The 15986-nt window shown below is 34.5% G+C and overlaps 1 protein-coding gene across 2 annotated transcripts; it reads left to right on the top strand.

Moving 5' to 3' along the window:
• Positions 1–2108: 2108 nt before the first annotated feature.
• Positions 2109–10770, top strand: LOC109151114. 2 transcript variants are annotated; one of them, XM_019299030.1, is made up of 5 exons: positions 2109–2379; positions 2821–2827; positions 3011–3234; positions 3682–3751; positions 10537–10770. In XM_019299030.1, the coding sequence occupies exons 1-4, from the start codon at positions 2159–2161 to the stop codon at positions 3686–3688; spliced, it is 459 nt and encodes a 152-aa protein (XP_019154575.1). In that variant the 5' UTR covers positions 2109–2158; the 3' UTR covers positions 3689–3751; positions 10537–10770. The 2 variants fall into 2 exon arrangements, with proteins under 2 accessions (XP_019154575.1, XP_019154573.1); XM_019299028.1 differs by having other exon boundaries at positions 10140–10770.
• The last annotated feature ends 5216 nt before the right edge of the window (positions 10771–15986 follow it).

Genomic DNA, 15986 nt, shown 5'->3' with positions numbered 1-15986 from the left:
AGAAGTATTACCCAACTCTTAAGGCAAGAGGAAGAGTGATTATTTGTCCGGAAAAGGGTGATTGAGTGAGTGATGTATAATTCTCGTACCTAAATATTACTAGTTCAACTCTTATCAATACTCTCACTACAAGAAAAATGACAACGGTTAAGTCCCGCGCGCGCATAGACAACGGTTTTTAACCGTTGTCTTTTCTAGAAACTACAACGGTTTAAAAAGACAACGGTTAAAAACCGTTGTCTATTGAGTGTTGTTGAAACCGGGTATTGTTAAAAGTCACGCACATAGATAACGGTTTTTAACCGTTGTCTTTTCTAAAAACGACAACGGTTAAAAACCGTTGTCTATTGAGTGTTGTTGAAATTGGTGTTGTTAAAAGTCACGCACATAGACAACGATTTTTAACTGTTGTCTATTGAATGCTGTTAAAAGTCACACACATAGACAACGGTTTTTAACCGTTGTCTTTTCTATAAAAGACAACGGTTAAAAATCGTTGTTTATTGGGTGTTGTTGAAATCGGTGTTGTTAAAAGTCACGCAAATAGACAACGATTTTTTAACTGTTGTCTTTTCTCTAGAAAAGACGAGAAAAGACAACGATTAAACTATTGTGTGTTGTAGAAACTTACTGTATTCTCGATAATTTCAAGAATAGACAACGGTTTTTAACCGTTGTCTTATATATCAAAGGCAACGGTTTTAAACCGTTGTTTTTAACCTGTTTAGATTTTAAATATAATCATATAATAAAAACAATTTATCCAAAGTCTAGATACACAATGTTCAAAACACAAAGTGTTCCCAATGTTCAAAACACACAAAAACTAATTACCAAGTCTAGATACACAATGTTCAAAACACAAAGTGTTCCCAATGTTCAAAATACACCAGGTTCAAAATACACAAAAACTAATTAGCAAGTCTAAATATTTCAATGACCAATTCCAATCACCAAGTCAAAATACTTCAAAAAACAATTCCAAGCACCAAATCTAAATGTTCACAAAGTTCTAATCATCAAAACAATACCTACTCTATATAACTTGATACACTATTTGCCCATTCATAACGCACCAGATCAATAACCGTTTTGTCATAATCAACTTATTGGAATTACATGTCAAAAGTTAGTAAATATATAAGTACTCAACATAACCACAATACAATATATTGAGGTATACATATGTGAATTGAAATGTCAAATACTCCATCCTGTATTTTCTTATTATATTGTTGAAGATGTTCTGATAAATGCCTGCAAGAAGACAATAAAAACAAAACCAATGCATCCAAAATTCAGTTTGGCATGAACATAAACAGTAGCATAAATGAATCTTATGATAATAAGTTCAAAAACTACCGGTATCTGTGTAAAAGACTTCATTCACCTCCTCCACATTCTGTGCTGTTTTGGCAGAAGCCTCCATAAATATCAATCCATGTTCCTTGCCGAACTGTTCACCTTCCTCTGTGCTTACAACTCTTCCATGAGCTCTTCTGTGTAGTGCAGTTTACCTCTTTTGTGTAGTTTACGAACTAATTAATATGTAGAAGTACGTGATTTTGTCCAATACATACCTTTAGATAATGATTGTGAGTTTTCCTTGTCATAGACAAAAAATAAATAAATTAGAATATTGATTCTCACCTTCATTATATTCACTGTTGGAAATCTCGCTATTTCCGTCCAACATTTCCGTCCAACCGTAAGTTGGTCGGTATTTTAATAAAAATTTCAAATTTCTGTCGCTAAAGAAGGATGGACGAAAAGTTGGTCAGAAGTTCCGTCCAACCTTCGAGCGTTGGACGGAAATTCCGTTCAATATCCAGCGTTGGAAGGAAATTCTGTCCAACATATAGTGTTGGTTGGTAAACTCAAATTGTCTAATAGGTAGAAATTAAAAATGGTACGTATTTTAATTTCCGTCCAACATGTTATTGGACGGAAATTTAAATATTTTAACCTTTTCTTTTTTTTTTTTCTCAGTTGAAGTCTCGAAAACTTTTTCTCCCGTCCAAGACTACCGCCAAATATCAGCCTTTAATAATTAAAAGTTAAATTTCAAACCCAAGCCCCCCAAATACCTAATCCCTAATTCTCTGGCCTTTTATTGCTTCTCCCAACTCAGCCGATAGCTCTTCCTTGAGAGACGAAGATGACAGCTCCTCCATGCCGAGTTCCAACCGCAAAGCTGCTGCCGACGACACCGGAAGACTCCGCATCTCCTCTCCGGTCTCCGCCTCCGACCTTGCCGACGACGAAGCTACTACCCGGTCTCCGCCTCCGACCTTGCCGAAGACGAAGCTACTGCCCGGTCTCCGCCCCTGCCGACGACGAAGTTTCTGACTCTAAATTTAGTCTCCCCTGTGAACGAAGGTAAGTACTTCTAATTTTATACTTTCTACTTTAATCTTCTATTGTTGTTAAAGTGTAACCCTCACGTGCTACCACCCGAAACCCTAGTACTACATCGCTTCTTCAGGTTAGATCTACAAGTTGAAATTTCTATTGTTTGTACTAATTGGGATTTTTGCAGAGTTGTAAGCTTTTCTATTGCATTGTTGATTTGCATGATTCCCTGGTTGTATGAGTGTATGTTAATGTCTCTGAGCACATTCATGGAAATTTAGGAGAAACTATAAGTGTTCTTGTAAACTATCATTCTTGGATCATCTTACAGTGGGAAGTTGGCACATCTCTCTTTTAATTTATCTTTTTGGTATTGGAATAATTGATCTGAATTGATATTTAAAATGTCTGACTATTTCGTTAATTTTCTAATAGCTAAGGGATGAGCTTTGTAATGAAACTTTGCAGCTTGCTAGTAAGTTCCTGGCCAGTTTTGTCATGAAACCGTTTCTTTTAAAAATTAAAAATGCTATATACAGATGCATTTTAAACTCTCATCTTCTCTTTCACTCTTTTGCTATTGTGCATATCAACAGTATATCTTTTCTCACTCTTTGACTTGTGTAATAGAGATGTCTTCTTTACTCACACTTTGCAGGCTGAGGAGAGAATGAGAGTACACCACGAGAGGAGAAGTAAAAAACTGAAGTGGCTAGATGAAAAGGGTGCTGAGGCACACAAAATTGATGTGACAAGAAATCTGGTTAGGAGCCTTTCATCAAAAATTAAAATTGCAATTCAGGTTGTTGATAAGATCTCTATAACGATAAATAAATTGAGGGATGAGGAGTTGTGGCCACTGATTAATGAATTTATACAAGGGTATGCAGAAATTTTAGTAATTTTATCAAGTAATCATTGTGTTTTGTATGCCTTTTTGTTCTACTACGTGCTACTGCTTCTTAATTTAAAATTTGAAACCTCTACTCTCTTTATTTTATTAATCTGTTTTTACTTATTGTTTTTCTTGAAGATTGCTTCTTCTGTGATTCTGTTGGCATCTATCCTTCCTCTGAGTGAATTACTACTTTTGAGTGTTGTGACAATATATTTAATACTCTAGATAGTGTATGCCACACACTCCATCCTTCCAAGGACCCAATAAGCTCTAATTATCCTTCCTTCTGTTCCATGGTCCACTTATCACTGGAATAAATTCATAATATTGTTATTTATGATAATTTATAACTTTCTTGTGATGCATGATATCTTCTTTACTTGGAATTAACAAAAAAATTTCACTTTTCTATTGATGTTCTCTACTTGCAGAAAATAGGTTTGCTGTTGGAAGTGGAGCTAAAACTGTTTGCGAATGCTACTATGAGCAAGAGAATAACTGGTAATTTCCTTCTTTCTTTAGTATGTATTAACTTCTTTATTAATGTTGGGAAAATCCCACTTCCTGCGACAATAAAAATCACAGAACGACAGGAGCACAGACACAAGATGATACACAATAGCCCAAAAATAAATATCAAACACAAGAACACACGATTTACGTGGAAAACCCCAAATCGGGGAAAAAACCACGGGACCACCACCAACCAAATAATCCACTATAATAAATCTTGGGTACAAAGTTTCAGGCTACCACACGAGCCAAACATCCACAAATCATCAAATGCAATAATTATAGGCCAAAGACTTCTATTATATTCCACAGGCCTAAATAGAATACCAACTCGTACTTAAAATATTCAACCACCACAAGCAAGATGAAAAGAATACAAATAGTACGAGAATACCCAAGAGATGCCTGGAACAAACAAGCTGGCCTCCAATAATATTTGATGAAGAAACCACCCAAGAATATGGCAAACCCACAGCAATGATCTCCTCTTCTCGCTGCCGACAGAGAACAAACCAAAAAAAATTCCCTTTCTTTCTTTGCTTCACCTATTCTGCCGAAAACAAAAAAAGGGAATGAAACAAAAGAAACCTTCTTTTTCTTTTACTGCTCTCAATGCCGCATCCTCTCCCAAGAACAAATATAAATAAATAAATAAATAAATAAATATATATATATATATATATATATATATATATATATATATATATATGTTGAAGATTAGAGAATGAATAAAAGGAAATTTGTTTCCTTTCCTGCTGCCGCCTCATCAAACATAATTCCTAATTCATCCAAAATTCCTAATTAAATATTATTATATTATATAAATATAATAATAATAATTAGGGCTCAATATGAGAGGAAGTCCAACAAAATATAGTGGATACAAATTGGCTTGGTCCAAACATGAGCTATTTACCACATAGGAGGGAAGCCCAACCCAACAAATCTCCCCCTCCCGACTATGTGGAAGATATCGCCATCCCGGCGATTGAGCAACAATCCTCAAACTTCCCTCTTGGCAATGCTTTAGTCATCATGTCAGACCCATTATCATCGGTATGAATCTTTTCAAGTTCAAGCATCTTGCACTCTAAGATATCTCTAATCCAATGATATCTCGTGTCAATATGTTTTGACCTGTAATGGAACGTTGAGTTCTTTGCAAGATGAACTGCACTTTGACTATCACAATAGAGCACATACCTGTCTTGAACAAACCCGAGTTCCTGAACAAACTTCTTCATCCATAGCATTTCTTTACTGGCCTCAACAGATGCTATGAACTCAGCTTCAGTGGTAGACAAAGCAACACACTTTTGCAATCTTGATTGCCATGAAACTGCTCCCCCTGCATAGGTAATTAGATAACCTGAAGTAGATTTCCTGGTGTCAATGTCTCCGGCCATATCTGAATCAGTGTATCCGGCAAGAATAGGTTTATCTGTACCAAAACACAAACTCAGGTTTGAAGTACCCCGAAGATATCTAAGAACCCACTTCATAGCATCCCAATGTTCTCTCCCTGGGTTTGAGAGAAATCTGCTAACAACACCCACTGCATGAGCAATATCTGGTCTAGTACATACCATGGCATACATCAAACTACCAACAGCTGAAGAATAGGGAACTCTTTGCATTTCTTCATTCTCTTTCTCACTAGAGGCACATTGCTTCTTACTTAACTTGAAATGCATACCAAGAGGTGTATTCACTGGCTTAGCTTTATCCATACTAAATCTCTCAAGTACTTTCTCTATATACTTCTCTTGAGATAACCACAACTTCTTGTTCTGCCTGTCACGAATGATCTTCATCCCAAGAATTTGCTTTGCTGGTCCCATGTCCTTCATAGAAAAGGACTTACTCAACTCTTGTTTCAACTGTTGAATTCTTGAAACATTGCGACCAACAATCAACATATCATCAACATAAAGCAACAATATAACAAAGTCATCATCAGATAATCTGTTTACAAAAACACAGTGGTCTGAAGAAGTCTTCTTGTACCCATGCTTACTCATAACAGAAGTAAACTTTTTATACCACTGCCTCGGAGCTTGCTTCAATCCATACAAACTCTTCTTTAATCTGCAAACATAATCCTCTTTCCCTTTGACTTCGAATCCCTCAGGTTGCTCCATATATATCTCCTCATCTAAATCACCATGGAGAAAAGCTGTCTTTACATCCATCTGCTCAATTTCTAAATCCAAACGAGCTGCTATTCCCAACACAACTCTAATGGATGAAAATTTCACAACAGGAGAGAAAATTTCATCAAAATCAATACCTTTCTTCTGGCTAAAACCTTTCACCACCAGTCGAGCTTTGAATCGTGGAACTGAAGTGCCCTCTTCATGTTTCAATCTGTAGACCCACCTGTTCTTCAAAGCTTTCCTGTTCTTTGGTGCCCTTACCAACTCAAATGTATCATTTGCATATAGGGAATTCATCTCATCCTGCATAGCCTCAAGCCATTGTCTCTTTTGCTCACTCTCCATAGCTTCTTCATAGAACTCAGGTTCTCCCCCATCAGTTAATAACACATACTGACTGGAAGAGTAACGAGTAGATGGTCTCCGTTCCCTGTTAGACCTTCTAGGAGGATCAACTGGAACCTACGAAGGAACTTCTTGTTCCTGGTGCACAACATCATCAACATGACCATCCACATCAGCTGTATCATCCTCCTGATTGTCTAGTACAAGATCACCGGTCTGGCCATTCTCTTGAACCTCATCAACATCATGTGTATCTTCGCTGGAAACTGGCTCACAGTCAACCAAACTTCCGCTATCTTGAGATTCTGGCTTTCTCACTTTGTCAACACCTTCAATGGTTTGATCTTCAAAGAACACTACATCACGGCTTCTCACAAGCTTCTTCTCAACTGGATCATACAGCTTGTAGCCAAATTCATCAAGACCATAACCAATGAAAATGCAATGTCTAGTCTTCGAGTCCAACTTAGATCTTTCATCTCTTGGGACATGCACAAATGCCTTACAACCGAAGACTCTGAGGTGATCATAAGAAACTTCCTTTCCACACCAAACCTTATCAGGAACTTCATTATTCAAAGCAATAACGGGAGATAAGTTGATAACATGAACAGCTGTGGAAACTGCCTCTGCCCAAAAAGAACTAGGCAACTTTGCGTCATCAAGCATACATCTGACTCTCTCCATAATTGTCCGGTTCATCCTCTCTGCTAAGCCATTTAACTGAGGAGTTTTAGGAGGAGTTTTCTGATGTCTAATTCCGTGCATTCTGCAATACTCATCAAATGGGCCACGATACTCACCGCCATTGTCAGTACGGATGCACTTCAATTTCTTCCTTGTCTGTCTCTCAACAAGGGCATGAAACTCTTTAAACACACCAAACACATCACTTTTGTGCTTCAAAGTGTAAACCCAGAGTTTCCTAGAATAATCATCAATGAAGGTCACAAAGTAAGATGCACCTCCAAGTGATCTAACCTTCATTGGTCCACACACATCAGAATGTATCAACTCAAGTGGCTCCGGCTTCTTCGAAGGAGAATTGCTCATAAAAGAAACTCTTTTCTGTTTCCCTGCCAGGCAATGAACACATCTGTCCAATCTAGCTTCCTTTACTCCTGAAAGCTTCTTCTTCTTGGCAAGGTAATCAATCCCCTTCACACTCATGTGGCCAAGTCGTTTATGCCACAATTCTGATGCACATTCTTTTGCTGCCACATTCACTGAATCACCAGAAATAGAGCTTTGTAAAGAGTACAAGTTAGAAGACTTGTTACCTCGTGCAATAACCAGCGAACCTTTAGTGATTTTCCAATGTCCATCACCAAAGAAACAACAGAAACCATCATCATCGAGTTTTCCTGTAGAAATGAGATTCAGTCTGATACCCGGTGCATGCTTTACATTTTTAAGTTCCAGCTTTGTGCCATTGCTGGTCTCAAGACAAACTGTACCGGTACCAATCACCTTCACCTGACCATCATCACCCATTCTTAGCTCTCCAAAGTCACCTGGAGTATATGAAGTAAAGAATTCCTTCCTTGGTGTAACATGGTAAAATGCGCCTGAATCTACAATCCAAGTTGTCTCATGACATGCAACGTTGACGGCGTTCTCATCACAAGCAAGAAGCAAATCTGCTCTAACTGTTGCAACCTGGTTCTCTGTGTGATCATCTTTCTTGTCTTGCTTCTGTTCCCTTTTCAACTTGAAGCAATTTTTCTTGATGTGACCCTTCTTGCCACAATGATAACATTCAACATCCTTGTGCCATGACCTTGACTTACTTCTGCTTTTATCTCTACCCTTCTGACCCCTTTGTTTGTTTCTCCCCCTATCATTTGTAACCAAAATATCTGACTGAGAAGTGGAGGTGTCTTGAGATCTTCTTCTTGACTCTTCATTCAAGATACCACTCTTGACATACTCCATGGTCACAACACCGTTGGGAGCAGAATTGGTCAAAGAAACCCGAAGTGTTTCCCAAGAATCAGGTAGAGTGTTAAGCAACCAGAGATCAAGTACCTCATCCTCAAATTTGATGCCCATGCTAGACAACTGATCAAGAACACCCTGAAAATCATTGACATGATCATTGATCAACGTACCTTCCCTGAATCTTAGATTCATCAATTGTTTTAGCAAAAACAATTTGTTATTGCCTGTCTTGGAAGCATACAGGGTCTCAAGTTTATCCCACAGGCTTCTGGCATGTGTCTCGTTGATAATGTGATTCATAACATTATCTTCAACCCATTGGCGAATATAACCACAAACTTGTTGGTGCTCAAAGTCCCACTCTTCGTCTGACATGCTTTCTGGCTTTGCAGTTGCAAACACAGGTAGATGTAATTTCTTCACAAACAGGAGATCCTTCATCTTGGCCTTCTAAATGTGATAATTTCTACCATTCAATCGTATCATATTACTCATATTTGTCTCCATGTCAAATGTACCCAATCAACAACCAGGGCTCTGATACCACTTTGTTGGGAAAATCCCACTTCCTGCGACAATAAAAATCACAGAACGACAGGAGCACAAACACAAGATGATACACAATAGCCCAAAAATAAATATCAAACACAAGAACACACGATTTACGTGGAAAACCCCAAATCGGGGAAAAAACCACGGGACCACCACCAACCAAATAATCCACTATAATAAATCTTGGGTACAAAGTTTCAGGCTACCACACGAGCCAAACATCCACAAATCATCAAATGCAATAATTATAGGCCAAAGACTTCTATTATATTCCACAGGCCTAAACAGAATACCAACTCGTACTTAAAATATTCAACCACCACAAGCAAGATGAAAAGAATACAAATAGTACGAGAATACCCAAGAGATGCCTGGAACAAACAAGCTGACCTCCAATAATATTTGATGAAGAAACCACCCAAGAATATGGCAAACCCACAGCAATGATCTCCTCTTCTCGCTGCCGACAGAGAACAAACCAAAAAAAATTCCCTTTCTTTCTTTGCTTCACCTATTCTGCCGAAAACAAAAAAAGGGAATGAAACAAAAGAAACCTTCTTTTTCTTTTACTGCTCTCAATGCCGCATCCTCTCCCAAGAACAAATATAAATATATATATATATATATATATATATATATATATATATATATATATATATATATATATATATATATATATATATATATATATGTTGAAGATTAGAGAATGAATAAAAGGAAATTTGTTTCCTTTCCTGCTGCCGCCTCATCAAACATAATTCCTAATTCATCCAAAATTCCTAATTAAATATTATTATATTATATAAATATAATAATAATAATTAGGGCTCAATATGAGAGGAAGTCCAACAAAATATAGTGGATACAAATTGGCTTGGTCCAAACATGAGCTATTTACCACATAGGAGGGAAGCCCAACCCAACAATTAAATGTAACGCTGTAAGCTTCCTGTTCTTGAATTGCTGCGTCATATGACATAGAAATTGGCAATTAGAAGTATTCATTATGACATAAAATTGGTGTATGTATCTTCTGTCAGACATGATTAATCAAGTAGTCTTTATTATTGTTAGTTTGATTTAAGTATAACAAATAAGAATTAGGTCTCTAAACATTAGAGCATATATATTCCAATAAGGTAGGTAAATAAGATATGTCAAATTTATACATGCTTTAGTTCATTGCTAAAATGCTGCAAGAATGCTTTATGTTGCTTGGTATAAGCTGTTGGATAAACTCAATTGATCTTTAATGGTTCTTAGTACTTTTTTTTTTTTGAAAATTTAATGGTTCTTAGTACAAGTGTATGTATATGCCACTTTCTTCTCTCTTTTCTATTATTAGTAAACCTCTTTAGATTGACTGCAGTTAAATTTCACAGATATGGCAATGCTAATGTTTGGAAGACTTTCACAGATTTATTCGACTATTTCCCACATACAGCTTTGGTTAGTGATACCAATTTATAAAGTGTTCTTGTGCCTTTTCGGTATCACCTCATTCTTGTTCTTTAAACACCCATGAGTTTGAAAGGTGATTGGTTTTGGTCAGAACATGAATATTCCTAACATGTATGGGTTCTTTTGATGGATGGTGGTGCATTTTAAGTTTAATTGATGAAATGTTTATCTCAGGTTGCTTATGATGATTTTGTTGCTACTGGATCATTTGCAGTTGCAAGAGAGAAATGACTTCTAAGTTTGTTTTTCCAAGTGTTGTTTATGTTTTCTGTATGGTTTTTGCATTTTGAAATTTATCACGGTCTAATTTTGGTGAAGGTCTACACTTATCAAAGTCATTGAAGAAGAAGGTTGTGGATGATGCATTGATCAAAGCCGTTGAAGTATTGCCGGATTTGAAGACTTATTTGGGTGCAGCATACTTAAGTAGTATTTTTTTTTATTATTATAAAGAAGGGGATACCCTATATATACACTACTTGCCTCACTTAGAGGAGTAACCGGGTACTAGTGCATACTTAAGTAGTATCAATTAAGTAGTATATATTTTCATGACTTCTTTTATTTATTTATGAACATGACCATAATTTTTGTTGTAAAGAATTTTGATGTTTAAATATATTTTCAATTTGAAATTTAATGTCCATTAATTTGTTGATGACATATAATTTATTTATAACAGGTATAAATAAAATTATGGTAATAATGTAATATAAAAATAATAAAAACATTCCATGATTTATGATTTTCCTACCAACAGTTGGAAGGAAAATTACAAAATATAATATGTGAGTTTTGCGTCCAACATTGGTCGGAATTTTTGACCAACGCACGTAGTTGGACGGAATTTCCGACCAACGCACATGATTGGACATAAATTTTCACGTTTTAAAAATGGTGGGTTACTCGCCGGAATTTCCGTCCAAATTTTGTTCGTTGGACGGAATTTCTGACCAAAAAGTTGAGTTGGACGAAATTTCCGACAAGCGTTTTTCCGAACGTTCAATTTGGTCGGTATGTTGGACGAAAACGTCGTTTCCGACCAATATATCGCGTTGGAAAATGCGAAATTTCCAGCAGTGATTCCAGAAGCATATATCATATCCAATTTTATGTGTTCATGAGTTAATGTTACTTGTATCAGTAACAACAATATTTATACAAATATTAGTTAATTCCCAAGTAATTAATGAATATTTTATATAAAAGATAATAACACATGTATGTTACGAGTTAAAAAATTATTCTTTTCTTCTATTAAATTTACCTCATAATATTCATCATTCGAAGTCTACATTCTTTTGGTACTAAACTAAATATTAGGTTTGTACCCCTATTTTTAGTGGAACGGATGTCTAATAATTATGTTATATATATATATATATATATATATATATATATATATATATATATATATATATATATAAATTTTTTAATTATAATAATTATTATAATAATTATTCGAAAATGGGTGGGACGGAGAGATGTATTCATATCCCCGACGTGAAATTACATATATTTTCCGTCCTCATTCATGTTCTCCGAAAGTTTTTTTCATATCTGTTCTCGATGAAATAAGGCAAATTGTCATCCCTACATGGATCATCGTCTACCCATTGACTCGAACCCCTTAAGCTATGAATTTTTATATATCAGTGTGGAATGGGGCAATTTATATCCTACACCACGGCGCGCGTTGCACTATGCGCCCAGATGCAAAACGACGTCGTTTTATTTTTTTATTTTATTTTTTTTGAAATTTCCCGCCCTAGTGAATGACAGTAGTTTTTCCTTTAAAAAAAAATCCCGCTGTTCAAGAATGTACATAATGTTATACTAGAATACACATAATTGTATACATGAATGTACATAATTATATAACAAAATATACATACTCTTTTTAAAAGATAATACACATAATCTAACATAATACATAATAAACATAAACTTTTAACATAATACAATCAACTCTTAACATAATACACACAAATTTTCTGATTCGGATGTACATAATTGTATAAAAAGAATGTACATAATTGTATAAAAAATGTACATAACTGTATGAACCAATACACATAACTGTATGAACAAATACACATAACTTTGTGAACAAATACACATAATTCCAGCAACTTCCTACCGCGCCTCCCAAAACGACATCGTTTTGGGAGGCGCGCGGCGCACAGTGCTATGTATGCTGTGGTGTAGGGTATAACGATTGGTGGAATGGGCACTTTTGTGGGCCTAATGGGTAAAACTCAGTTTATGTTTTTAAGCTCTCTTGGCTGGACCCAAATTGGACATTTCATTAGTCTATTACACCTATTACAGAACCCACAAAAGAAAAGATTGTAAAGATTCTAAAATAGTTTGATTTCAAAAAGTAGGATTTCTGGATTATTATAATTTTCTTAGTCATTTGTTTTTAGCATGAAAACATTGTAGGTAAGAGTAGTATAACCTTTCCGTTTACACACTACCTCGGCAAATTATACTGTGGACCGCATTCCACAATGCATTATGGTCCAAGAATCAAATATGCACTGTAGTTTTATTTCAATACAATTACAGTATCAGTTTGATATAACTACAGTTTCACTGGACAATATACACTCAAATATGTGAAATTGTTATTCAGTTTCATTTTGTATACACTGCAATTTTATTTCAACACAACTACATTTTCATTTCAATTCAATTGCAATTTCATTTGATAATATAATTGCAGTTTCATTTGATAATATAAAAAATAATATGAGACAGTGTCAGTTTAGATACATTATAGTGTCTGTCGTTTGGACCGCGGTCCACAAAGCTTTGGGGACCATGGTCCACAGTATAATTGTTGACACTACCTTTATTTACAAATAATTTTGTATTTTATAGATCCATTTACTAAATTTTGGGCTTTATTTTTAATGCACATAAGTATTCATAGTAAAATTTGTATATAAATTTAAAATCTATTGCTCATCCCATCTCATTTTATGTGTGGAATTTAGTTTACGAGGTTTAACTCAAATTATTTTCAATTAAATGTTTTATAATATTAAATTTGTTATTAGTTAAAAAAATAAATAAATCTAGAAATTGTAAGAAAATACTAAAGACAATAAGTAAAGAAGAAAGTGTTTATTTGACCAATGAATTAAATAATAAACATGATACGAAAATGGGAGATTATTAGTTTAAAAAATTACAACTCAAAAACTTTTTAACCAAAAATATATGGAGAATTTTATAATATTTTTCAAAGTTAGATTGTGTTGATCCACATAAACAAAGTAGGTTTTTTTTTTTTATTAAAAAAAAAAATAGATTGAGGTGTATGTGTGTACAAATAAATGACTAAATTAAAAATTAATAAATATACTAATGAGTTGATCAATAGAAATGTAATCCTCAGTGTTGGTATACAAGGACAAAGAATCTACGTTAGCATGAAAATAACACTCCCACAAAAAACAAAAACCATAAAAAAATTAAAAAATCACACATTATTCAGATGGAAATTACACAAAAGAAAACAAAAATAATTGTAATAATAAATGAAGTTACTAATAGCTAGAGCATTTGAGATGATATAAATCACGGTGACTCAATAACTTAGCAGACAGAGTCAAATGCTGGCACACGGAAGGGATCTGCCCACTTTAGACATAATCCCCATACTGTCACCACCGAGCTGAGATTCAAATCTTTGTCTCTTCTCTCAAATACTGCATACTGAACCATTGAGTTAAACACGTACGTGCTAGCTAATAGCTAACTGATAAGGTTGTAACTAGACAAAAGTGATTAGCTCAAGAAGTAAACAATCTACATTTATAAATTGGAAGACTATGAATCTTCCCAAAAATAAGTTAGAAACAAGTTAACTATTTTTATTTTTATTGTCGTCCTTATCTAATGCTATTATATTCTTAAAAATTGCAATCAGTAGTATGTTAGGTTATTGTTATGATCGTCGTGGTCGTCATCATTGTCCTCATGGTGTAACATTAATTATATTTATATAAATCAAGAATAAAACATGGCAAGATTTAGAGTGGAGTCACTTTCCCTCATCACTTCAAACCCAAACAAAATTGGCTAGGTTGACAGCAGAAACTCCAATTTGGGCGCTTTCATGACAAACAGTTTAGACGGAAAGAAATTACTTTTTTTAAAAAAATAAAAAATAAAAAAAATAAAACTTAAACCCTAATTATTTAATTCTTGCAGCATACGTGGCAATTGCAATCCTAAACATATTTAGTCATGAACTCCGCATACAAACACAAATTGTTCGATTATTTAGTGCACACTATACTATAAGTTAATGTATTTTATATCTTATAGATAAGCATATTTGATAACCATATATAGCGCAGCTTAAGTATGGAATTGAATAATTGATTGTACTAGAAAGTTATATTATATTAATTGATTTTGATGATGTTTATGTCATGTATTAGGAGTTTAGAATATATAATTAAACTAATGTGTAATTTTTTTGAAAAATTGTAAAGGAAAAGTATAGGTTATAATCAAATCAGATTAATAGTTTGCTAAGCCAATTAGAAGAAATGTCAACAAATAGAAGAGGTTGATTATTGGCAGAAGACTTAGGTAAAAATGAGTTTTATATCATCATGAGATTGAGAGTTTGGAAAAGGCACACTAATGGAAGACATATTATACATAAGACTTAAAATTAAAAAAGGGAAATAAGACATTTTTTCTTAAAAGAAGAATTGAACCCTCACTTATTTGTGGGAGAGGGTTCCCTACCCATAGAGATAAATCCGCAAAAGAGGCTAACGAACTAAGATATATATTGGAAAAGACCTAATAATGACATTAGCGACATAGCTTTTTGTGTACAAAAAGAGGCTTTACACGGGAAAATATCAAATCTTAGAAAAGTCAAATACAATTGAAGATAAGAGTATGTTTTAACGAAAGAGGAATGTTAGAGAGAATCAAGGGTAGTTGAGGATTTAATTCTCTTTCTAAATTTGAAAATAGGTGGTTAAGGTGTCTTAGCAGTGTATAAAAACAAGTTCCATTGTACAACATTTTTCATCAATGAATAGACACAAATATTTAATTAGATTAATATTGTATATATCAGAGCCTATGACTCGGTCTAAGGTATTGAGCTAAGGTAAAAAAATAGTAGAGCGACACTGGATAGGGAACCTCGGATATGGTTGAAGGGACAATAATAACTATGATGTCAACCCCTAATAAACAAATTAATTGATCCGACTCTAGCACCATTCAACATTTAACTAAAACATGTCATACATAATTAATTGATGTGACTCTAGCAGTCTAGCACCCTTCTACCAAAATGTTTTAGGTAATCCAATTACTTTTGTTTCTTCATCATCCCGATAGTGTGTCATTGATTCATCAAGAACGTAACCTATGAGCATATGATAGGTAATCGAAATCTCTATTTTTTCAGCATATGTTCCATTTAATTTATGGGTATACCCAGGATTTTCACTGTCGGACATAGTGACTAATCCCCTCGTTAAATTGTAGGCACTTCTTTTAGGTAGTACCATAGTTACCCTAGCAGATAGATCTACCACTCATGTCTAATACTATTGCAATTCAATTGTTACTATACCTCTATGTTCAGTCTTAGCTTGTACCTCCCAAAGTTCTCTTTCAATTTACTTTAATTTCTATAAGTCAAATTACCCAAACATTAAAATGTTGCCTCCCATTCTTTCCTAGTTATTGTTTATTTTATGATACTTTTAATGAAGACG

This window comes from Ipomoea nil, unplaced genomic scaffold (assembly GCF_001879475.1).
Source record: "Ipomoea nil cultivar Tokyo-kokei standard unplaced genomic scaffold, Asagao_1.1 scaffold2283, whole genome shotgun sequence".
Taxonomy (NCBI): domain Eukaryota; kingdom Viridiplantae; phylum Streptophyta; class Magnoliopsida; order Solanales; family Convolvulaceae; genus Ipomoea; species Ipomoea nil.
The sequence above is the reverse complement of the archived record's forward strand: the minus strand, read 5'-3'. Positions and strand labels throughout refer to the sequence as shown.

Excerpts from the sequence above, each read along its gene's own strand:
- LOC109151114 (XM_019299030.1), top strand. The coding sequence starts at position 2,159 with ATGACAGCTCCTCCATGCCGAGTTCCAACCGCAAAGCTGCTGCCGACG.